The sequence below is a fragment of the Alexandromys fortis genome, unplaced genomic scaffold (genome assembly GCF_014885135.2).
Source record: "Alexandromys fortis isolate MF-2015 unplaced genomic scaffold, M_Fortis_MF-2015_v1.1 scaffold_128, whole genome shotgun sequence".
Lineage (NCBI taxonomy): Eukaryota > Metazoa > Chordata > Mammalia > Rodentia > Cricetidae > Alexandromys > Alexandromys fortis.
In genome coordinates this window covers 176,552-200,602 of record NW_026068012.1, presented here as the reverse complement: position 1 = coordinate 200,602, position 24,051 = coordinate 176,552, and the positions used below count along the sequence as shown (strand labels likewise).

The 24,051-nt window shown below is 44.3% G+C and overlaps 2 protein-coding genes across 2 annotated transcripts in view; both read right to left on the bottom strand.

Moving 5' to 3' along the window:
• The window catches only part of Dop1b (DOP1 leucine zipper like protein B), a 110,067-nt gene extending 101,422 nt beyond the window's left edge, over positions 1–8,645 (bottom strand). The window contains exon 1 of the mRNA XM_050162056.1: positions 8,538–8,645. Coding sequence (XP_050018013.1) covers positions 8,538–8,540 — 3 coding nt within the window. The 5' untranslated portion in view covers positions 8,541–8,645. The remainder of the gene's footprint in view (positions 1–8,537) is intronic.
• Cbr3 (carbonyl reductase 3) lies at positions 3,236–10,567 on the bottom strand. The gene is made up of 3 exons (XM_050162060.1): positions 10,051–10,567; positions 8,538–8,645; positions 3,236–3,860 (listed from the first exon to the last, which is right to left on the bottom strand). The coding sequence occupies exons 1-3, from the start codon at positions 10,337–10,339 to the stop codon at positions 3,448–3,450; spliced, it is 810 nt and encodes a 269-aa protein (XP_050018017.1). The 5' UTR covers positions 10,340–10,567; the 3' UTR covers positions 3,236–3,447.
• Between the last annotated feature and the right edge of the window lie 13,484 nt (positions 10,568–24,051).

The window sequence follows — 24,051 nt, the reverse complement described above, 5'->3', positions numbered from 1 at the left end:
TCCATCAATAATTCCTTTATCCTGATACCCTTCCCAATACCCACTAAATAAACTCTATGCCCAAGCAAAGGGGATGGAGGGAATGAAGAGAAGGAAATGGAATGGGATGGTGGACTTTTGAAACCTCAAAGCACACCTAATCTTAATCTTTCCAAAAAGTTTCCACCACCTGGGGACTCTCTATAATGGGACCATTCTCCTTCAAACCACCATGGTTTTGTCAGTAATGGGCTATAATCTGTGAACCAAATTAACCCTCTCATCTTCCAAGTTGGTTTCCATTAATATTTATCACAACCATGAGTAGCAGAAGAGAATACTGTCTTAATCAAAAAGTAACAAACAAGAAAATGGAGGAGGAGGATGGAGCTCAGTGGTGGAGTACTCGCTGCCCCTCATGGTCTACAGGCCCCTTGGGGAATGACCGTAACAGACATGCTTCCAGCCTCTGCTCTGTCTGGGTGGACAGAGACTTCTCTAGCTCAGGACACTCCCCCAAACCCTTAGGGTAAATTTGTTTTCTCAGTCAGTCTATAGAACCTATCTTTATGGTCTTTACAATGAGTTTCAATGTGGTCACATTGGACCCAGTTTTGCTTACTTTGCTCCTCAAGGAGACTTATGTATGAGGATCAGCTAATTATCACCAATTTTCATCAAGTTGTGTGATGTGGGAGTGATTTCTTTCTAATCTGTTGCTTTCATTGGTTAATTAATAAAGAAACTGCCTTGGCCCATTTGATAGGCCAACCCTTAGGTGGGTGGAATAATCAGAACAGAATGCTGGGAGAAAGAAGCTGAGTCAGGCAGTCGCCATGATTCTCCCACTCCAGACAGACGCAGGTTAAGATATTTCCTGGTAAGCCAGCTCATGGTGCTACACAGAATATTAGAAATGGGTTAGATCAATATGTAAGAACTAGCCAATAAGAGGCTGGAACTAATGGGCCAGGCAGTGTTCAAAAGAATACAGTTTCCGTGTAATTATTTCGGGGCATAAGCTAGCCATGCAGGAGCCGGGGCGGCCGGAACGCAGCCCACTGCTCCTATTACTACAATTGTGCTGTGCTTAAATATGCCTAAAATAAGCCATTCAGGGTCAAACACCAGAGGTTTGAGCCAATACTGGCTACTGAGTGTTGAGGTAAATTCCTGTGACCTGTCTGTCTACAGCTGGTGAACATCCCAGATACCCCGAAATCTCCCTTAAGTTTACAACAACAGAGTTCCCCATGTATCTTAATCCGTGTTCTATGGCTGTGAAGAGACACCATGACCATGCAACTCTGAACATTGAGGTGGCTGGCTTACAGTTTCAGAGGTTTAGTCCATTATCATGGTGGCATGCAGGCAGATGTGGTGTTGGAAAAGGAGCTGAGGCAAGAGGAAGTGAACTGAGATATTGGCTGTGGCTTGAGTGTATATGAGAACTCAAAGCCCACATTCACAATGACATACTTCCTCCAAAAAGGCCACACCCACTCCAACAAAACCGCACCTCCTAATAGTGCCAATCAATCCCTATGGGGGCCATTTTCTTTCAAACCACCACACCATGGCCTCTAGAATTGTAACAGAAACCAGATGTGCCCAGTGTCAGGTATCAAGGGACTCTCTTCAGAGTGTCCTGGATATGCCTTGCTCTCCACAGCTGTGTGATCCAGGACGAGTGAATTGATGCCTCTGAGATTATATGTTCACCTGAACACTGAATGCAGGGTGTGGAGCTCATCCTGTAACCCTCACACTCGAGGGTCTGCAGCCGGGCACTGATACAAGTTTAGACGGCATAGATTTAGGCCTGGACTACAGAGCGAGTCCCCATCTAAAAAAACTCCCCAAATCAGGTTGGCAAGAAGACTCAGAAAATATGAGCTCTTGCCATACAAACCAGAAGCCCTCAGATCCCTGGCAACCATGTGGCGTGAACAATTTTTTTTTGATTTTTCAAGACAGGGTGCGCCACCACCACCCGGCTGCGAGAACGATTTTTGAAAGTTGTCCTCTGACCTCCACACACATGCCGTGGCATGTAGATGGCATGACTTACTCATCATATGGCATTAACACACACACAATACTCCACAGTAATAAATAATACAAAGCTTATAAAAATAACAAAATAAAATGGTATATATGCAGCAATCACCATGAAAAACCCGAACTGAAGGAACAGCAAGGAAAACAACAGTGTCATCAGCCATAGCGCGCTACCACACTGGTTACGCAGAGCCACGTTGGGTAACACCAGCATGACACACAGCCAGTAAGTGGTGGGCCTTTAGGTCGTGACCTTGCTTCCCTTTGGGTTCTAAACCCAATTATTATTTTCTCTACAGCAAACCAATTCTAGACTTAAGTTCCTTTCACTGCCAGCAGCAGTTCAATGCCATGTAGATAAGGGAATGAGGAATCATAGGCACATGAGAGTGCCTTGAAGCATCTCCTAGATGCCCATGCTCTTGGGAACTATCTGAGGCAAAGGAACAGACATTTTTGGAGGCAGGCTAGTCCCCAGGCCACTTGGTAAATGCTCCTCTTGAGGGTTGACCTATTTTTTCCCTCTGCCTATGGCCTGCCTGGGTCTGTCCTTCTGAGCACATGGATGGGTGTGGCCCTAAGCCCTAAGCCAGTTCTACCAGTCCTGCTTTTATTAGAGCGAGACCGAGTCACCTACACTTGTCTCTCAACCATGAGCACCCAGAGGGAGGCAGCACACCCAGTGAGTATTCTCCTGCCAGGCAGTCTCCTAAGCTTCATGGCTCCACCCTCAAAGCTGGGATTGGCTGGAGAGGAAGGAGAAATGAAAGTCTAGGCATCTCACTTCTCCACTTCCTGTGTTTAAGCAGAGCCTGCCATGCTGGGTGCTTCTTCGCTAGGTCCCCACCAGCAGCAGGACTCTGGAGACTGGCTGCAAGGGGGGGGGGGGGACACATGGCTCTGGAAGCCACGCAGAAGCTTGTTGGGACCGTTAGTGGTGTAGGAGCTACAGGCTGGCTGAGTAGATGTTGGATTTCATCAGTGAAGTAAAAGAAGGCTTCGGGCTGGAGAGATGTCTTGGTTGTTAGGAGCGCTTGCTGCTCTTGTAGGGGTCTCTCACAAACACCTGTAACTCCAGTTCCAGGGAATCCAACACTTTTTTTAGGCCTCTATGGGCGCCAGGCATGCACATCTCACAGGCGTGCACACACATATGCCACTTGCATATATACATAGAGTAAAAGCAAACCTTTTTTTTTTTATTTGAAAAACAAAGCAGGAGCAATTGACTGGATGTAAAATTAAGGACCGAGAAGAGTTTGGACACAGCAAATTGTTCAGATTTCGATTGTGGAACCACACAGGTACAAAGGGCCCTTCCTTCTCAATGTGCAAAGAGGGTCAAACTACGTCAGTCTCCATTCACTTCTCACCAACGTTTACTATACGTTAAGTCAGAGCAGATGTTCACCATGTTTGCACGACTTTGTCACAGACCAGCTGGCCCTGAGGCTCAGTGGCATCTGGAGGCAGGAGGGCCAAGTAAACAGGGGTTTCAGCCCCCTCCTCCGGGGTCCTGGAGCCCTCCCATCCCGGGCAGCAGGCATTGAGTAGAATCCTGTCTCCTTTCCTCTTCTCATCCAGCTGGCGGGCCAGGATCCTTGAAAGGACCGTCACCCCCAGCTTGGACACTCCGTAGGCTGAGTCTGGCCAACCTTCCCTCTCGTGGACTTCATTTCTGGTGTCCTCCACAAACTTTCTCATGAGGTCGACCAGGTCCCCTTCTGTAAGGGTGTCGCATCGGAACTTTTCCTGAAGATCTTCACTGCAGTTTTCAAGAGCCTTTGACCCCTGTAGACTGCTGACGTTCACCACTCTCCCTGCAACAGACAACACCGGGGAGCATTGCACCACAGCGGGCACTTCACGGGTGCTAGGCTGTGTGCGCCACTGCGCTGCGGTCACCATGCAGTTTGTGTTCAATTGCTGATAAAAATAGAAGGTGGAGCCGCAGAGACGGCACAGCAAGTAAAGGCACTTGCCTCTAAGCCCGATGACCTGAGTTCCGTTCTGAGGCCCCAAAGTGGAAGAAGAGGACTGACTCCTGTGGTTTGTCCTCTGACACACACACACACACCCGCGTGCACGCACACATCCACATGCGCACACACACACACGCACATGCATGGACACACACACGGACACACACGCACGCGCATGCACACACAGCCACACACGCACGCACGCATAGACACCCCAAAGAAATTAAACAAAAAATAAAAATAGAAAGCCAGTCTTGAAGACATACAATCCATGCACCCAGGGGCATGCGTGCATGTGTGTGCGTGCACGTGTGTGTGTGTGTGTATTCCAAAGGGACAAACACATCTCTCCCACTGGCCACCAGGTTTTTCTTCCACAGCAATTCTATTCTACTGTTGCTGGAGTTGCTGATTTAAGTTTCATAAAAATTAGTGGGATGCATTCTTAGCGTAGAACTTGCAGCTACTTTTGAAATGGCCCTAACATGCTTCCCCCGTTTTGTAATATGTACTCGTGTTTAGAGGTGTTATCAGTACTAAAGGTTATAACATCAAAATACTGCTTGTCTTTTGGAAAATGGTGAGGAGAGGCTACATCCTACAGCACCAAATATTCAACCAAGATCGGAACCTCTATGCAAATAAAGCATATGCATCTCATTAGTGTGCAAGCTTGCCTTAATCTTAAATGATAAATTCTGGGGTTTTTGGGGTTTTTTTGTTTGTTTTTTTTTTTTGAGACAGGGTTTCTCTATGTTGCTCTGGCTGTCCTGGAACCCATTCTGTAGACCAGGCTAGCCTCTAACTCAGAGATCCGCCTGCCTCTGCCTCCCGAGTGCTGGGATTAAAGGTGTGTACCACCACCTGGTTTCATTTTTTTTTCTTGGTGGCAGAGCCTTATGCAGCTTAGATTCACTTCAAACTCTCTTTAAGGAGCTGAGGATGATCCTGGATTCCTGATCGTCCCACCTCCACCTCTGGATACAGGCATATGCCACCGTATTCAGTTTGTATAGCACTAGGAACTGAACCCTGAGCCCATGCTTGGCAAGCTCTCTATCTACCACCTGAGCTATAGCTTCAGCTCTGTAATAGGAATTCCTTTAAAATAAACGTCTTGCTTGTTCATCATCAGAAAACGTCGGTTCATATGCCTATTTCACAGACCTGGCGCAGCACTAAATTTCCCCAGAGTGAAAAGGGTGTAAGCGGAAAAGGTTTAACAGAACTTGCTTCAAAGATGACGGCACGCTAGGTCTGGAGGAGATCTGTGGCAGCTGGAGACCACCCAAGAGGGAAGTGAAATACGGAATCAGGGAAGGAGTCCTCGGGAACACATCTGTTTGATGTTTTCACAGCAGAGACACATAAGAACAGACACGGGACCCAGGGGCCACCCACAGCCCCATAGTTAAAAATACCGCAGTGGCAAACACACCCTACGCACAGGCCAGGACCGGCCTCCTAAACACTTGCGCCACCAGGATGGGTGTGCTGTGCAAACTGCAATCCTTGGTTCTTCCTGCATCAGCGGCCCACCTTTTCCTCTGTTCAGAGCTCCCATCCAGCACAAACAGATATCCTTTAGCTGCCATTGTGTTCTTGTTTGTTTCTAAGCAACAGAGAAGCTTCTCTTTTACCCCCGAGTCCAGACCCAGCAGACTTACTGCTATGATTTCTAGACCCAAGTTATCATGTCAGGTGACAGAATCACCGGGCAGTTCTATAAAAACCGCTGGGTGGCGGTGGCACAGGCCTTTAATCCCAGCACTCAGGAGGCAGAGGCAGGTGGATCTTCGTGAGTTCGAGGCCAGCCTGGTCTACAAGAGCTAGTTCCAGGACAGGCTCCAAAGCTACAGAGGAACCCTGTCTCAAAAAAGCAAAACAACAACAACCAAACCAAACCAAACAAAAAAACCCTCTTCCCTCAACACATGTTCTTCACCTACTTATAACCTGCATCCCAAGGGACCGTGCCTTCCTCCTTCAGTATCAAAGCTCTCAATTCCCTGAGTTTGCACAGTTAGCTAGGGCTGTGGGCAGCCGCTTGCATTCCCACCTGCATCCCTGACCCTAAACCACAATCAGTCCACTCCTGAGGGTGACAAACCTAGTGATGACCACATCTACACAGGAGGGAGACCTATTCTCCACCCTGGTTCTGATTTCATTAATCTAAGTTAACAATAACATGCTACTTAACCAGTATGTTAATAAGAATTAATATTTACATTGACAAACATTCATAGCTACTAAAGAGGCATTTTGGGTTCATAATATAATTCAAGCACTTGGGAGGCTGAGGCAGGAGGACTGCTATGAGTTCAAGGCCAGCCTGGGTTAAACAGTTTCAGGTCTGCAAAGTCTACATGGAAGGAAGGGAGAGAGGGCGGGAGGGTAAAGAAGAAAGTGAACACTAATTGTAGCTGCTGCTGGATGCCTTCGAGGAATTATGGGGAGAAATTGTCTTGTGTTCTCTTTGATCTAAGTGCACATGTGTGGGAAATACTGGGGGTGATCAAAGGTCAGCCTCATAACAAGGTGTGAGAGTGTGTGTGTGTGTGTGTCTCCACCCATCCAGAAACATTGCCTGCCTCTTTTTAGAGAGAACAGGCAAGTAGCTCCCTCTAGTGGCTTAATTTTTGCTTTAAGTTATTTTTGTGTTGAGCAAGTAAGCAAGACCAATGTTCCTTAAAGTAAAAACGCTAAAAGCTAAATAGTAAGAGCCCACAAAGGTTAGCACTGCATCCCTCAGTGAACATATGTTTAGCAAAGGCAAATATTCTAGCCATACTATAAATCAGATTTCCCATTGGGGAGGAAATTGCAGGCTTGATTAAAGATGTGACACCCTTCCTTCTGCTGACATGCTGGGCTAACCTGAGGCCCAAGCTCCCTGGGGCTTTTCTTTACCTTCCAAATAGCTTGGTTCACATTGATGCTATAATTCTTTTTTTGTTTGTTTGTTTATTTATTTTTTTTCAAGACACTTTTTTTTTAATAGCCTTGGCTGTTCTGGAACTCTCTCTGTAGACTGGCTGGCCTCGAACTCACAGAGATTCACCTGCCTCTGCCTCCGAGTGCACGATTAAAGGTGTGTGCCACCATTGCCCTGCTGATACCATAATTCTTTTTTTTAATATTTATTTATTATGTACACAATACAATATTCTGTCTGCATGTGTGCCTGAAAGCCAGAAGAGGGCCAGCCTGGTCTACACAGCAAGCTCAAGGCCAGACACGACTATGGAGTGAAATCCGGTTTCAAAACAACCACCACCACCACCAAACCAAACAAAACCAGAGGAAGGTAAACTCTTGTATCTCGAGTTATTTCTCATTCAAAATGTTAAGAAAAGTGTGGTTTTTGTTTTGTTCTTTTTTTTTTTTTTTTTTTTTGAGACAGTGTTTCTCTGTAGCTTTGGAACCTGTCCTGGAACTCACTCAGTAGACCAGGCTGGCCTTGAACTCACAGAGATCTGTCTGCCTCTGCCTCCCAAGTGCTGGGATTAAATGTGTGCACCACCACTGCCCAGCTGAAAATTGCATTTTCTAGATTTATTTTCTGTGTGTGTATGAGTGTTTTACCTGCATGTATGTATGTGCACCAAATGCATGCCTTGTGGCCAAGGAAGTCAGAAGAGAGTGTCAGATCTTCTGGAACTAGAATTACTGATGACTGTGAGCTATGTGTGTGCTGGGAACCATGAGAACAGAACCGATGTCCTCTGCAAGAACAAGTGCTATTAACTGCTGAACCATTTCTCTAGCTCTGAAAATTACATTTAAAAAACAACAGCCACAGGGTTTCCCCTCAACATCACAGCCAATCTTGGGGGAAAAATCTTCAGAGAAGCATTCCGCCCCTCTCCCCCAGCAGAGCTGGCCATTTCCCAGGCCCGACTCTCTGTTAATTAATCTGTGTCCCCAGGTCAGCGCCAGGCTCTGTGGATGAGATGGTTCTCATGTGTACAGCAGCAGAACCGGCATCAACGTCATTAGAGGGAGATTATAATCTGTTGAACCCTCAGGGAAGGCATTTCCCACCAAAGAACATTGCTTGTGGATTCTCAGTCAGTTTACAACATTTAGAATAAAAACGTTCATGTAGGTTTTCTGAAATTTTATACAAGAAGAAAGATAGAAGGAATGTCATAAGGCCAGACAAGCCAAGGGCAGGCCCATCCTTGCAATATCAGGGGAGGACTCTCTGACAAAACGGGGGAGGACTCTCTGACATCACGGCCTTGGGGAACATGCTACATCCTGTGTTGGAGGGTTGAGCTCATGACACCGACCCCAAGAACACCAGTCTGTCCCACAGAGCTCTGAATACCACAGCTAAAAGGCTCAAGGGAGAAGTCAGACACTTTGAGAGGCGAAAAAAAAAAAAAAAGGTGTTTTCTACCCTGCAACTCATGAGCACATAGCAGCTCAGGGTGACTCCTGTAGGTGGCCCAGTCTGAGGGACCTGTGGCTGCTTCCTGAGGGACATCAGTCCCACACTGGGCTTACCATGCGGCTTCATGATGGGCAGTAACTCCGTGCAGACATTCCTAGTGGCGAAGAAGTTCGTCTTCAGTGTCGTCTCCGCTTGAATGTCGAAGGGCGTTGAATCATCCACTTTGAAAAGCATAAGTAAAAAAAAAAAAAAAAAAAAGAGGAATTACATTTCCCTCTGAAACTCCAGTGAGCAGGTGGATCCCATCACATAGCAAAGAAGAAGTAAGTTAAATTTAGAACAGTCCTGCTGAGCATGGCGATGTATGCATCTGCAAACACGCACACGCACGCACGCACGCATGCACGCACGCACATAATCTTTAAACTAGACCTTGGTAGTTTTAAAGCTCTTATGAGCATAGGGAAAGAACTTTCTGGTCCACACCCCAAGTTTCTCAAGAGCAGCGCTCAGGCCACACCTCAAAAACACCTAGTTGGGCTTTCCCATCTCAAGCTGGGACGCACATAGGCGGTTCCAGGGTAGAGGGTGACAATGCAGGCTCTGACACAGCAGGTCTAAGACCTCAGTTTGCCTGTGGACAGCTGGGGCTCGGATTTGCACACTCAGCGCTCGCACTTCCAGAAGAAGCGGGAGCTTTGCAGGACCAAAGATCACACCCCCTCCATCAGCAGCTGACAGTTGCTGGGGTGGTGAATTCCCCCCTCTCCTCGCCCCCAAGTCCAGGGGCTGAGTTTGGAAGTGCGGGCGGGTGGAAGTGTACCCTGGGTCTCATGCAAGGCACAGGTGGCTGCCCAGGACCGACAGGATGGAGACTTAGGCTCCACAATTGTCTCTGTCCCACCAGCGTTTAAAGTGAAGCTGGCCTGTTTGTTTTTGTTCCCAGCACGTGACAACTGGATAACTTCGTTAATTGAGCATTTATTAGAGTAAGCGATTTTTATTTTTCCCCCTTAAGGAAGATGCTTTTCAAAACCACACTTGCAAGTCTGATAACAAACCTTAGTGCCCAGTAGGAGGGAAGCGGGGTTCGCTTCCTTTTTGCTAGAGCTTCTCACAACGCTCCATTAAAGCCTGTTGGAAACCCACTATCGTGCCAGCGCGCGCTAATTGTGTCTGGGCGACCCATTTCCTGTCCTCAGCAGATGTCTCCTGGCATCCATGAATGCGCCCTTGTTTCACGCAAAGCGAAAGCTCTAACCGCTTTTGGAAGACCCTTCTGTGAGAAAAGCCTTCGTACGCGGGACAGAAAGCTGATGAGCTTGGCAAGGCGTGGCCCACTCCCAAGAGGCCGGTTTTCTCGCAAACAAGCGCAGCTGAAAGTTCCAAGGACGGCCTCCGGCAGCGCACAGGCCAGCACAGGCCGCCGGCCGGCTGGGCAGGCGGGGCATGGAGTGGGGCGCCTGGGCAGGCCCGCACCCGAGTCACGGCACGCGGGAACCCGCCGCGCAGGGTGTGAGCTGGGTGCGACCAGAGGAGATGGCGCAGCCCTCTCGGATCGCCAACGCTCGCTACCCAGCACCCCCGAAGAACCCCGGGCACCTCCTCCTGGAGCCCCGCACCTACTTCTAAAGGCGATGCTCGCGTTGTTGACCAGCACGTTAAGTCCCCCATACTCCTTGCGTAGGAAGTCGCGCAGGGCGCGGATGCTCTGCAGGTCGTCGATGTCCAGCTGGTGGAAGCGCGGGCTCAGGCCCTCCGCCTGCAGCTGCTGCACCGCCGCCTTGCCACGCGCCTTGTCCCGCGCGGTGAGCACCACGTCCCCCGAGAACTTCCGACAGAGGTCACGCGTGATGGCGAAGCCTATGCCCTTGTTAGCCCCGGTCACCAGCGCCACGCGGCTGCAGGATGACATATCGGAGGGACACGCGGATCACCGGCTTGCAGGGCCGGCTGGGCAGCGGGCCACGCGTGGTTAGAATCGTGGCGCAGGATTAAGTTCTGGGACCCGGCGCAGCGACTGCTAGAGAACAAGGCCCTGGGCGTCGGTCCCTCCCCTCCGAGGAGGGGCCATCTGTTCCCGAAGGGTCCGCCTCTTTCCTCAAGCCCGCCGAAGTAGCGATCCGAGCTCGGAGCTGTGTGTGGGTCAGGGACCTGCTCCCAAAGGAATCGGAGGGGTCAGCAGGACTCGTGGCAGTCGGATGGAAGCAACTATTTTGGGAAAACCTCAAAAGAAGGAAAACAAGTGCTACGTAATTTTCTTGGACCGGAGCCCGTCGTTTTGTGCAAAATGTAAATGCTTACTTCTGGGGAACTTGCTTCTGCACAGAGATTACTTAACGCTGAGCCGCTGTAGCGCCGCCGATTCCCTGTTGCCTGCTTTAGGGAACCGAGCCTGGGAGGAGACTTGACAGGTGTGGGCGAGCTCTGCGCGTCTGGAGGTCTCGGTGCGCACCCACGTGGGAGAGTAGGCTCGCGTTTACAGGACCGCTTTTTATGTAATCCGAACACCTACAGGAGCCAGCACTGTCGGCCTTTTTGGTTTTCCCAAGTATGTAGGTAGACCTATATGGGTCTAGAGAGTTGCGAATCCTCTCCCTAGGAGATCGAATTCAGAAACAAAATTCCAGGCGCGTCTAAGTGTGGGCGTGAAATTAGACCTCCTCCCATTTTCGGTGGAATCCCAGTCGGCGTTGATCCCAGGGATTGGCTAGCGATTTGGGGTTTAAGGACAACTAAGTCCTCATGGTGATTCAGCGTTTCCCAGGCGGATCCTGTCAAACTGCCCCAGCCTCTTGTTCCCGACTCCACCTTCTCTTTCAAAAGATCCCTAAGGGGGCTGGAGAGATGGCTCAGTGGTTAAGAGCATTGCCTGCTCTTCCAAAGGTTCTGAGTTCAATTCCCGGCAACCACGTGGTGGCTCACAACCACCCTCTTCTGGTCTGCAGACATACACACAGATAGAATATTATATACATAATAAATAAGTAAATATTTAAAAAAAAGTCTTAAAAAATCCCTAAGGTCAGAAAGATGAGCTCCAGGAGGAGGGCCTGTGATGGTTAGCCTGAGAGACAGACCTACTTTCTCAATAGGGAAGGCAGGATGGGACGCTGGGCTGCTGGGCTGAAGCTGTGGAACTGACTCAGTGGGTAAAGGTCATGAGGACTAGAGTTCAAATCCCCGAGGTCCACATAAATGGTGGCAGGGTGGCTGGTCTGCAATCCCAGAGGCAGGATTCCAGGCTGGTCTGTAATCCCAGATTACAAGCTGATTAGCCAAATTGGCAAGGTCTGGATTCAAGTGAGAGACCCTGCCTCAAAAAAACAAAAACAAAAACAAACAAACAACAAACAAACAAACAAACAAAAAACCTGGGAGGAGATGGATGGAGCAAGATATTTGATGTCAATCTCTGGCCTTGGCACTCAAAGACACCCCACCCCACACACAGTGGCACATACATGCACATGCAAAAAGAAACGTGAGCTGAGCACTGGTGTGCATTTCTTTCAGCTCCCTGACTGCAGACACAGTCTATCTGTGCCATGTTCCTGCCATTATGATCCCACAATAATGGGCAGGACCCTCCATTGTGAGTCAAAAGTCAAAACACACCCTTCCTTCCCTCCCTCCCTTCCTTCTTTCCTTCCTTCCTTCCTTTTTTCTCCTTCCCTTCCTCCCTCCCTCCCTCCCTCCCCCATCTTTTCTTTCTTTCTTTCTTTCTTTCTTTCTTTCTTTCTTTCTTTCTTTCTTTCTTTCTTTCTTTCTTTCTTTCTTTCTTTCGGAGAGCATAGGGTTTCTCTGTGCATCTCTGGCTGTCCTGCAACTCTCTCTGTAGACCAGGCTGGCCTCGAACTCACAGAGCTCTGCCTGCCTCTGCCTCCCGAGTGCTGGGATTCCACTGCTTTCTCCCCTAAAGACCAGTGGGGACTTTGGAGTGTTGTTCAGTGCTCATGCACTTGCCTAGCATACCTCTGTGAGTGAAAGTTCCTGAGGGAAAAAAACCTGGGTCTGACCATGAACAGAACTCCCAGAAAGAGGTTCTTTGTCTGCAGAGACTGCCTGACCCAGTTGGAATTTCAGTACTACAGAGAGACTGGGGTTTTGCAGGTTCAGAGACTAATTACTTTCTCTTGGGCTGGTTTTAGCTTTTGAAACGGCCATTCTCTGCCCAACTCCATATCTTAACTAATGCCTCATGATGATAATAAACAAAACCCTTCAGAAACTATTCTCAATAGAACTAGAGTGATTTCTTTTTACCATTTATTATAATAGAAAACTTGGGGGGCAAATATAAATATAAGAACCCGAGACAATCACCATGGCTGTGACACACTGGCCACCACTTGCTTCTTGGCTCAAAAGCCTCCTATTCGCTGGGCACCTCCTTTCCTTAAGTTCGCTGGGGAGCTCTGCGATCCATTCTGGACAACTGAATGTGAACTCTGCCTCTCTAACCAATGCCTGACTTCACTGAGCATCAGACCACAACACAGACAAAATTCCCACAACATTACCCCCTTTTTGTTTAATTAAAAAGGGAAGTTTCTTTTTTTAATATTTATTTATTTATTTATTTATTATGTATATAATATTCTGTCTGTGTGTATGTCTGCAGGCCAGAAGAAGGCACCAGACCTCATTACAGATGGTTGTGAGCCACCATGTGGTTGCCGGGAATTGAACCCAGGACCTTTGGAAGAGCAGGCACTGCTCTTAACCACTGAGCCATCTCTCCAGCCCAAAAAGGGAAGTTTCTAATGCTAACATAGTAAAATTATATGCAATAAGAATGATAATCAGGTAATGTCTAAATAGAAAAGAAAGGTAATAACCTTAATAAAAATAAAGCTAGAGATAGCAAGAACAATTATCAAGTAAGAAATACATTTTCAATTCCAGTCCATATGTGTTTGGGAAATTTAGAGAGACGACTCTGTTAGATGTCTTCTCCTGAAGAGTTCAAAGTTTTTTAGCTAATTTACTTTCTACCATGATTAGGATGACTGTAACTATTCAGTCAACCCCATCAAAGACCTGAGAGGAAATATTATTACCCAAGTAAACAGGAAATGCAGAGCAAGCGTCTTCCAAAAAATTAAGAGATCCCCGGTTTCCTCTGTAACTTTGGGGCATCCACACCTGGCCTACAGGCTTGGAATATCTGACAGACTTTTCTGTGGAGCAGGAAATTTTGAAGGACTGTGCTGTGGGTCAGTGGTCTTTTATCCTATCACTTGTATTTTTTTTTAAAGATTGTATTTACTTATTTATTATGTATACAGTATTCTGCCTGCAGTAGACAGGCAGGCCAGTAGGGGGCACCAGATCTCATTACAGATGGCTGTGAGCCACTATATGGTTGCAGGAATTGAACTCAGGACCTCTGGAAGAATAGCCAGTAGCCAGTGCTCTTAACTGCTGAGCCAACTCTCCAGCCCCACTTGTACTATTTTTTTTTTAATAAAATGCTGATTGGCCAGTAGCCAGGCAGGAGGTAGAGGCAGAGCAATGAGAATTCTGGAAAGAGGGAAGTTTAAGTCCCCAGTTGTGACCCAGATGCAGAGGAAGCAAGATATGACCGCCTCACCGAAAAAGGTATCAAGCCACGTAGCTAACATAGACAAAAATTATGTGCTAATATAAGTTATAAGAATTAGTAAATAAGAAGCCTGAGGTAATGGGCCAACCAGTTTATAACTAATGTAGGCCTCTATGTGATTCTTTAGGACTTAATGGCTGCAGGACCAGGCTGAACAGAAAAACACAGTCAACAAATGGTGCCCAATGTGTGGATGACTGCATCCACATAAAGCCTGAGAGAGCATGGGAAGTAATTCTAGACAGAAAAGAATAGAGTTAAGTACAGCTTCTTGATTGCAGCACTTTCTCAGATGGGCTCTGCTTGCTAGAGGCAAACACACTCATCTAAGAGAGGCTTCCTGACTCAGCTTTAGCTACAAAACCTTGCAGCTCTTTTAAGAGGTCCTGCCATGAAACACTTAAATGATGTTGATGAAAAGCTGACCACATGCTTTTTGGTGGTGGCAGTCAACTTGAAACACCACAGAGTTGTGGCAATAAACGTGGCTCTGACTGGTACCTCCGCCATGAGGCTGGAATCTCAGAAAGCTAAGGAATCCAGCCGTCAAAGCCATGGCTTTAATCCTACCCATATTGCTTAGCAAATTAAAGACACAAGTAGTCAGAAAAAGAGAGATATACAATAAAGATAGAGTCAAAGGCAAAGAAAATGTCTAAATGGTTTACAGTGTGTTTAAAAATATATGTAGGCTTGGAAGACAAAGGAAAAGGGTAAAGTCCTTAAAATAAGAAAGAGAGTAGATGGGTGTGGTGGCACAAACCTTTAATCCCAGGTGTTGGGAAGCAGAGGCAGACAGATCTCTGTGAGTTCAAGGTGTGGTGGCACACACCTTTAATCCCAGCTGTTGGGAGGCAGAGGCAGGCAGATCTCTGTGAGTTCAAGGACAGCCTGATCTACAGAGTGAATTCCAGGACAGCCAAAGATACACAGAGAAACCCTGTCTCAAAAAACCAAAAGTTAAAAATAAAGTTTAAAATAAAGCTACATAAAAATAGAAAATGACCAGAGAGTCTGGATACTGTACATTATTGTGTTGTCTTTGTATTATTTGAATGCTGATGAAGGAGCAACAGCTGCTAAAAGACATTTGTTTATATATGCTGCTGAATTAATCCAAGATAGGTATTTTGGAAATACCTTGACTTCAAAATTGAAGTCAAAAGATATGTTACTGTAGAGAAGAGATTTTGTTTTTGTTTCTACAGGAAATGAGAGGCTGGGTTAAGAAAAATCAGGTTTGATCAAGGAAAACTCCCTGTGAAATCTCAGATAGGAGCCAAGGGCCCAGATGCCTGAGTTCTGCATCCAGAACAGATTCAAGACTGCTGCCTGAGATGATCAAGCCTCACAGGATACTCCAGTCAGTCAGGACTTGAACATAATTCTAAATTTTCTTTAGGTCCTCATAAGATTATCAGTGCCTCAAATCAGCAAGAAATAGCCTGAAAAACTACTCCCACATTCCCCCAAAATGGATTATGGATGTTTGCCTTTGTTTAGAATGTTAATTACAAGATGTTACGGATAATGATCTGGACAAAAAGCTAAACAAAGGATATTAAATTCAGAGTTATTGTTTAAAAAAAAAAAAGAGTGAAGAGTGCATTGGGACAATGGTCTTTTATCCTGTCACTTGTATTATTTTTAATAAAATGCTGATTGGCCAGTAGCCAGGCAGGAAGTATAAATGGGGCAACTAGACAGGAAGTAGAGGCAGAACAATGAGAATTCTGGAAAGAGGGGAGTTCAAGTCCCTAGTTGTGACCCAGATGCAGAGGAAGCAAGATATGTCTGCCTCCCCCAAAAGGTATTAAGCCACGTAGCTAACACAGACAAGAATTATGGGCTAATATAAGTTATAATAGTTAATAAGAAGCCTGAGATACTGGTACAATCAGTTTATCATTAATGTAGACCTCTGTGTGATTTCTTTGGGACTTAATGACTGAAGGACTGGGCAGGACAGAAAGCACAGTCAACAGGATTGTCCTACCTTGTCTTGGCAAAGTTCAGCAGTCACCTTTCTCTATGTCCTGCTAGTCCAGTTTGGACAGCATACTATCAGTAGTCAAGGCAAGGACAGTTTTCTCCACAAAGCCTAGCTTTTGCCACAAAGAAAGCAAGCTCCAGATGGAGCTTCTTTGATGTCCGCCATCCATTTTTTGAAGTAGATTGGTGCCATCAGAAACAGATATATCTCATTGTTAAGAAAAGTCTGTTACTAAATATTTTAAATACCATATTCTGTAAGCCTTTGAAGTGTTTGAAGATTACCTATTTATCGCAAATATATCTCTGTATGATACTGAAAACACAATTAACATATTATAAGTTTGATAGTTATGGGTGACTACTAGCCAATATTTCTTCATTATTCTAAATAACTTTCAAGGACTAAAACTTTACATTGCATAAATAAATGAGATGCATAGGTAAGAGCTGCCTAGATATAATACCTTAAGCAAGAATAGAAATATAAATACAATATAGCAAAAAATAACCTTAAATGAATAAGGTACCAATATACAAAATATCTTAAACAAGAGTAGAAACATATATACAGTATAACAAAAATAACTTTAAATTTGTATCAGCATACAAAAATCCTTAACAATATGTGGTATGGATTAATAGTTGCTTTTGTGGTTAAAGTAGATTCAATAATCTACCCCTTTTCCTATTATTTCTTTTTTTTAAAGATTTATTTATTAATTATGTATACAGCGTTCTGCCTGCATGTACACCTGTAGGCCAGAAGAGGGCACCAGGTATCATTACAGATGGTTGTGAGCCACCATGTGGTTGCTGGGAATTGAACTCAGGACCTCTGGAAGAGCAGTCAGTGCTCTCAACCTCTGAGCCATCTCTCCAGCCCTCCTATTATTTCTATATAGCCTTTTTTTCTTTTCAGAAAGAGAGCTGTGAAATATAATCTCCTTTGAATAGTATTTTCTCCACCATGACCAGTAACCACTTGCAACCAGTCCCCCCCCAACAATGGATAAACATCTATAATTCACTGAACAGCCAAAGCCACCTACACCCCACCTTTGGGGAATTTATGTGTCATGTATTCTAGACTATTTCCTGTAGACATGGGGTGCTGGAGGGGACCCTGAAGAAACAGAGATAATGGTCAGGTCCCAGGGAATCCAGCTGTTGTCCAATCTGGTGTGATGGAACAATGCAAGGCTATCTGAAGTCCTAGCTGGAGTAGTCTAATAGGCTGAACCATCTTAACTAACTGTCTAATAGGCTGAACCATCTTAACTAGCTGTCTGATAGGCTGAACCATCTTAACTAACTGTCTGATAGGCTGAACCATCTTAACTAACCATCTAATAGGCTGAACCATCTTAACTATCTGTCTAATAGAATGAGCCATATTAACTAACTGTCTGGAAATTGTCCTGAGCAGTTTGTAGTCTGAAGCTGATGACATTCTCTCAATCCAGGTGAATTGTCATTGGGGGGCTCCATCATCTTTTGTAGACTTTAGAGACCACTGTTAAGAATGTTATCATTCACTGCAGAAAACTTAAACATTTCAAATGTTACATACAATAGATCTTGGGGAGGTTAAAGAACCATAATCTATTAAATACACCCAGGATACACAGGTATAATTCCTAAATACCTGCTTCAGACTCAGCCTGATGTTGCATACAGCAAGCTATATGAAGCCTAAGGTTAGAATTAGTACTCTATGTGACCATTAGTTTCAAAACAAAGGTGGAGTGTGACTCTCTCCTCTAAAGTCAAGCATGTTTTTTTAAAGAAAATCCAAAGCCTTTGTCTCATATCAGAAGAACCATCTAGTATGGGACAGAAGAAAACCAAAATTTAGGGACATTATATTGTCACTAATATCATACCCCTCAGATTTATTTAAACTCTTTAAAACTTCTTAAGGTATGAATACCATCTAAAAACTAAAATTAAAACTAAAACTAAAACTAAAGTTTTTTAATTGAGTCACAAATACATAAAGACCATGTGTCTGCTGGGCGGTGGTGGCGCACACCTTTAATCCCAGCACTCGGGAGGCAGAGGCAGGCAGATCTCTGGGAGTTTGAGGCCAGCCTGGTCTACAAGAGCTAGTTCCAGNTAACATGTCTGTAGAGACCAGCAGAAGCAGACATTTAGAAGGTTTATGAAATTTTACCCTGTTGAGAATGTGCTGTAACATTAGGCCAGTGTATTACCTTTTTTCTTGGTATATTTTTTCAGATAGTTCTCCGTTCTCTGGATCCTTCATTTGTTCAAAAGTCTTTGGATTCTTTAGTTGAATGTTTTTATTCTCCTGAAAAGATAAAAACAAAACCCTGCCCTGACCTTAATCTTGGGGAGTTTTCTTTTTGGCCAGGTTGAATTGCCATGTTTTATGATGAACTTATTACCTCTCCTGATCAAGAATCTTTCATGTTTGAATCACATCTTTATCAATTTTGATGGTATCCATGAATTTTCTTCTTCTGTGGAGACAAGAGCAAAACCTGTTCCCCCATGTAACACATATCCTGGTTTGCACTCTGAGGTCAACACATCTTTAAAGTACACAGACTGATTCAGTTCAGTGGGTTTTTCTGTTATGCAGTGTCTCTCTGCAGCGGTTGTTCCCTTTTTATTAGCATTTAAAAGCTTCAAAGTTAATAAATCATTGTGTAATCTATCTCTAGGGGGTCATTATTACGTTTTTCTGTTTATTGAGCATTTCTTTTAGAGTTCGATTAGATCTTTCTATAACTGCCTGTGTAGTAATAGGAGCAGCAGGGCTACGTCCCCAGCACCCTGGCCACCTGGCTAGCTTATGCTGGAAATAACAACACACAAACTGTATTCATTTAAACACTGCTTGGCCCATTTCTATCTAGCCTCTTCTAGGCTAATTCTAACATATTAATTTAGCCCATTTCTAATAATGTGTGTAAGCACTCCAAGGTGCACTTACCGGGAAGATTCTAGCCTATGTCCATCCTGGGTCGGAGCTTCATCGCCTGTGCCCCAGAGAGCAGAGCTGCATAGCTCTGAGAGGAGCTATGGAGTCTCTGCTCCAGAGCGCAGAGCTGTCGAGTCTGAGCTCACTTCCTCTTCCTCTCAGCAACCTGTTCTGTTTACTCCTCCCACCTATGTTTTAACCTATCAGGGCCAAGGAGTTTCTTTATTGCTTAACCAATGAAATCAGCAGATTGATATATGACACTCCCACATCATGCCTGTCCTATAGGGTTGTGTGGTATACCTGTAATATGCTTTATGTTGTATTATGTAAAAACTGTTTCATTTTATTGTAGACATACAATGGAGCATTGTCAGTCTTAATTTGTACAGGTATCCCCATGATGCTCATAACTTCTAATAAATGTGTAATTACAGAATCAGTCTTTTCAGAACTCAAAGCAGTTGCTCATTGAAATCCTGAATATGTATTTATGGCATGGCATATATACTTTAATTTTCCAAACTCTGCAAAATGAAACAGATCCATTTGCCAGATTTCACTTCTTTGAGTACCCTTTGGTTTATTTCCTGCAGGTTGTGGGGTTTAATTATACAAAGAACAAGTAGGACACGGTCTAATAATTTCCTTGGCTTGTTGCAAAGTGATAAAAAAATCTTTTTTTCAAACCCTTCCTATCAATATGGTGTTTCTTATGAAATTCTGGATGCTTCTAGAACCTTTTCTATAATAGCTGATCAATTTCATCATTACCTCATGCTTGAGGGCCTGGGACACCTGTATGGGCTCTGATATGTGTTATATGCAAGGGATGATTCCTGTTTCTGACTGTCTCCTGTATTGGATAAATAATGAAGTTAGTTCTGAATCATCAGGAATAAGTTCAATATGTAAAACAATTCTTTCTGCGTATTGAGAGTCAGTAACTAAATTAAAATGCTCTGGAAAATCTAATAATACCATGATAATAACATAATTCTGACTTTTGAACAGAATCATAAAGGTTTTGAGTCTTTTTACTTACATTTCTTGATTTATAACCTGTATTTTCTCATTTATTTATATCAGCATAGAATGTAGGGGCTCTGGAAACTGATGCCCCATGAATGATATGAGGAAGAATCTAGTTGGCTTTTTATAAACAGAAGTCTCTTGCTTTGGGGGTATCTGTTGCTAATCTCTCCCAACAAAATCACTGCAAGCTCTTTTCAATGTTCACATTAGTAAAAGGTACCACAAGTTCTGCTGAGTCTATTCCTGTTAATTGTTGAAGTCTCAGTTTCCCTTTCAGAACCTATATAGGTCTGTAGCCAGAGGCTTCTTGTTTGTTCCAGGCTGTCCAGACCTGAAATAATCACATAGAAACTATTAATTAAAACACTGCTTGACCTATTAGCTTAGACTTATTATGTAACTCTTACATTTTAAATTAACCCATTTCTATTAATCTGTATATCACCATGTGGCTGCCACCTGCTGGTAAGGTTCTGTCATCTGTCTCCTTCAGCAGCTACATGGGGTCTCCCTGATTCTGCCTTCTTTCCTTATCTATCTCTGCTTGGAATTCCTGCCTGCTCTATCCTGTGCTGTTATAGGTCCAAAGCAGATTCTTTATGGTAATAAAGAATAAATATAGAATAAAGGTAATATTTATTCTATAGGTAATATAGAATACAGATTCTAATGGTAATAAAACATAAACACAGCATACAGAGGTGAACCCCACATCAGAGGTCTTTAGGTTTTTACTCTGTGTGGCAAAATATCCTTTCTAGAATATTATCTTCTCTCTGCATAAGAATCCCTGTAGGAGAATGAGTAGAAGGTCGATGACTGGAATACAGTCAATTCTGCATCCAAGGGATCCACATGTGCATCCTGTGATTTCCTTTCTACCAGAGCCGAGTCTCTCTTCACTTCAGCTGATAATTTTCTTGGACTACTCAAGTCCTTCTTACCTTGTAAGGTTTGAAATAAATTATTGAGTCCCTTAGTTCTTGAGTTGTTAATCCAGTTGTGAGCTGTAGTCAGTTAATATCTCCCAGCAATTTTTGAAAATCATTAAAAGTTTGAAATTGATCTTTCACGATTTGTACTTTTTGTGGTTGAATTTTTTTCTTTCTTTTTTCGAGACAGGGTTTCTCTGTAGCTTTGGAACCTGTCCTGGTACTAGCTCTTGTAGACCACACCAGCCTTGAATTCACAGAGATATGCCTGCCTAGAACCTTTTCTAAGGCTTGTATCTTCTGAAGAGTAAGTTTTCCTAAGGATTTAATCTTATTAGCCAATTTCTATATTTGGCCAAATTATCAAACTATTTTTAAGGACAAAATATGAATTGCCAAATTGATAATAATTATGACTGACATTAATATCAATCCCAGACAAGTTGTTTATCTCATTTTTTTTCTATTTGCATTGGGTCTATAGTAACAGTAAACAGGATACTAATTCCCTGCATTGTGGTATTTCCAATTTTTAACATGGGAAAGATTTTAAGATTGTTTTTCTCCACTTTTTTTTAAATTCAATTCACTTTCTTTTTAAAATTTAATTAGTTAATTTAATAGCCTAGTTCGCCATTTAAAAATTCCCAACTGTCTTTATCTCTGCCACCAATGCTTGGAGTGGAAAGGCATTCAGGTGTAGTGAAAATGTTTGACCAGCAGGTGGAGCATGTGTGACACCAACGCAGGAAGGAAGATCCAGGAAAGAGTTCTGGGTGCGTGGCCAGTCTGCTAGGCTAGCCTCAGCCCTGGGGCTAGCCATAATTGGCTTGAAAGGGGTGGCTGTGTTATAGGGCCTGGCTGGAGGCAACTGCAGCTGTTTGGGATAAGACTCCTGCCTCTTGCTAGTGGTGGTTGGGAGGCCAATCTTGGCAGCTTGGTGTTAGCAACCATAAAGGTCAGAACCCTGAGCAGGCCTCAAGGCGGATGAGCTCTGGGTTGGCCCCGTGAGAGGGATTCAGAAAATCACTGAAAGCAGGAAGGCAGGCTGGACGAGGGTGGTCTGGGGAAGGTTGGGTCTTGTTCTCTACTGCTACATCCTGCTACATCATGGCAGGGCAGCGGTTGGCATGCCACCTTTGCATGGTTTAGCAATGTCCCACGTTGGCACCAGATGTTGGGATTTCTTTCATATTATAATATAAAACTTGGGGACAAATATAAAGATAAGAACCTGAGACAAAAAAAAAAAGAAAAGAAAAGAAAGAAAGAAAGAAAGAAAGAACCTGAAACAATCACCATGGCTGTGACACACCCTTCACCATTTGCTTCTATGCTTGAAAAGGCCCGTGTAAACTGTCAGCCAGCCTCCTAATCCCTGGAGGCCTATCTTTCTCATGCTTGGGGGGGGGGGAACTCTGTGATCCATTCCGAAGAGCTGAATGTGAACTCTGCCTCTCAAGTCAATGCCTGACTTCACTGAATGTCAGACCACAACATAGACAAAATTCCCAAAACACAGAACATTAGCTTCCACCAATCCAAGAGCTGAGACTGTCCTGGGACAGCATCTGGGCCTAGAGCATAGCTCCCTGTCTTTGTACCTGCCTCTCTGGTGTACCCACAAATGTAGTCTAAAGTAGCCTTGATTTATGACTTTCTTTGTTCTGTAAAAACTATAAAACTTTCATGAAACAGCTTCTAACCCTAACCCTCAGTTGGAACCTGGAACTTGGAATAATCTAAATTTGTGATCTTGTGCCGTGGTTATTCAGTGACTCCAGAATAAACTGTCTTGTTGTGGAGATTACTTTAACTATGGAAAGATGTGTTACATTTGTTTATGCTGCATTTGTTTAATGATGTAAGGATGTGTGTTTAACTATGTAAAGATGTTTTTCATGTGTTTCATCTTGCCTGCTTAAGACATCTATCTGATTGGTCTAATAAAGGGCTGAATGGCCAATAGCTAGGCAGAGAAAGGTTAGGTAAGACATCTGGGGACAGGGAGTCTCAGAGAAGAAGAAAGGCGGGGTTGCTAGCTGAGAGGGAGCAGATATACGGGGCTGGGGCGAGGGGGGGGTAAAAGCCATGACTCACATGGCAGCAGGTAGATGAATAGACATGGGTCATTATAAGAGTTAGGAGAAGCCTAAGCTACAGGCTGAGTTTTCATAATTAATAAGTCTCTCTTTCATGATTTGGGGGCTGACAATCCACCTGCTACACTGTCTCTTACACTTTTTAGGATGAAAACTGTGGTTTTTATGTCAACATTTGGTATGGGGGTGAGGGGGTGGAAACCTATGTTAAGTGCATACCCAGGCTGGTGAACATCTAATTTCTCAGATGGCAGCAGGGGCTGTCAAAGGACGACCCCAACATAGGAAGTTATCTTGGTTCTCACTCTAAGATCTTTTTTTTGTTCATGTTTTTCAAGACAGGTTTTCTCCGTGTAGTACTGAAACTCACTTGTAGACCAGGCTGGCCTTGAACTCAGGGATCTGCCTGCCTGTGTCTCTGGAAAGATTAAAGGCACGAGCCACTACTGCCCACTCTAAGAAGATTAAACAAAGGGGAAAGGCTGTAGTCACCAAGCCTGGTGACTTGAGTTTGATGTGAAACCTGGGGTCCATGTGGTGGAGGGAAAGAATTGACTCTTGCAAGTGGTTCTTAAACACACACTCTAATGTAATAACTTTTTTAAAGGAACAGTTCTATTTAATTTTCCTTTCTTACCTCCCTCCCTCCCTTTTTTCTTCCCTCCCTTCCTCCCTCCCTTCTTCCCTTCCTTCCTCATTCCCTCCCATCCTCCCTCCTCTCCCTTCTTTCTTCCCTCTCTTGCCTCCCTCCCTCTCTCCCTTCCAAGATAAAATCTTTGTTGCCAAATCTTTATGGAATTTGGTAAATTAAAATATGTACACCACACCATAGACACGTATTCAGGTTTTCAATGGGCTACTGCCCTGAGCTCAGAAAAGGCTGATTCAGTAATCACACATTTATTGGAAGTTATGGCCATCATGGGTATACCTGCACAAATAAAGACAGATAATGGTCCAGCATATGTATCTAAGAAAATGAAACGCTTTTTTGATTATTATAATATA

What these genes read in the sequence shown, in the direction of transcription:
- Cbr3 (XM_050162060.1), bottom strand. Translation starts at nt 10,339, where the DNA reads ATGTCATCCTGCAGCCGCGTGGCGCTGGTGACCGGGGCTAACAAGGGC. An exon ending in CGCGAGCATCGCCTTTAGAA is followed by an intron (nt 8,646 to 10,050) that starts GTAGGTGCGGGG and finishes TGCTTTTCAAAG; the next exon opens with TGGATGATTCAACGCCCTTC. An exon ending in GCCCATCATGAAGCCGCATG is followed by an intron (nt 3,861 to 8,537) that starts GTAAGCCCAGTG and finishes TGTCTGTTGCAG; the next exon opens with GGAGAGTGGTGAACGTCAGC.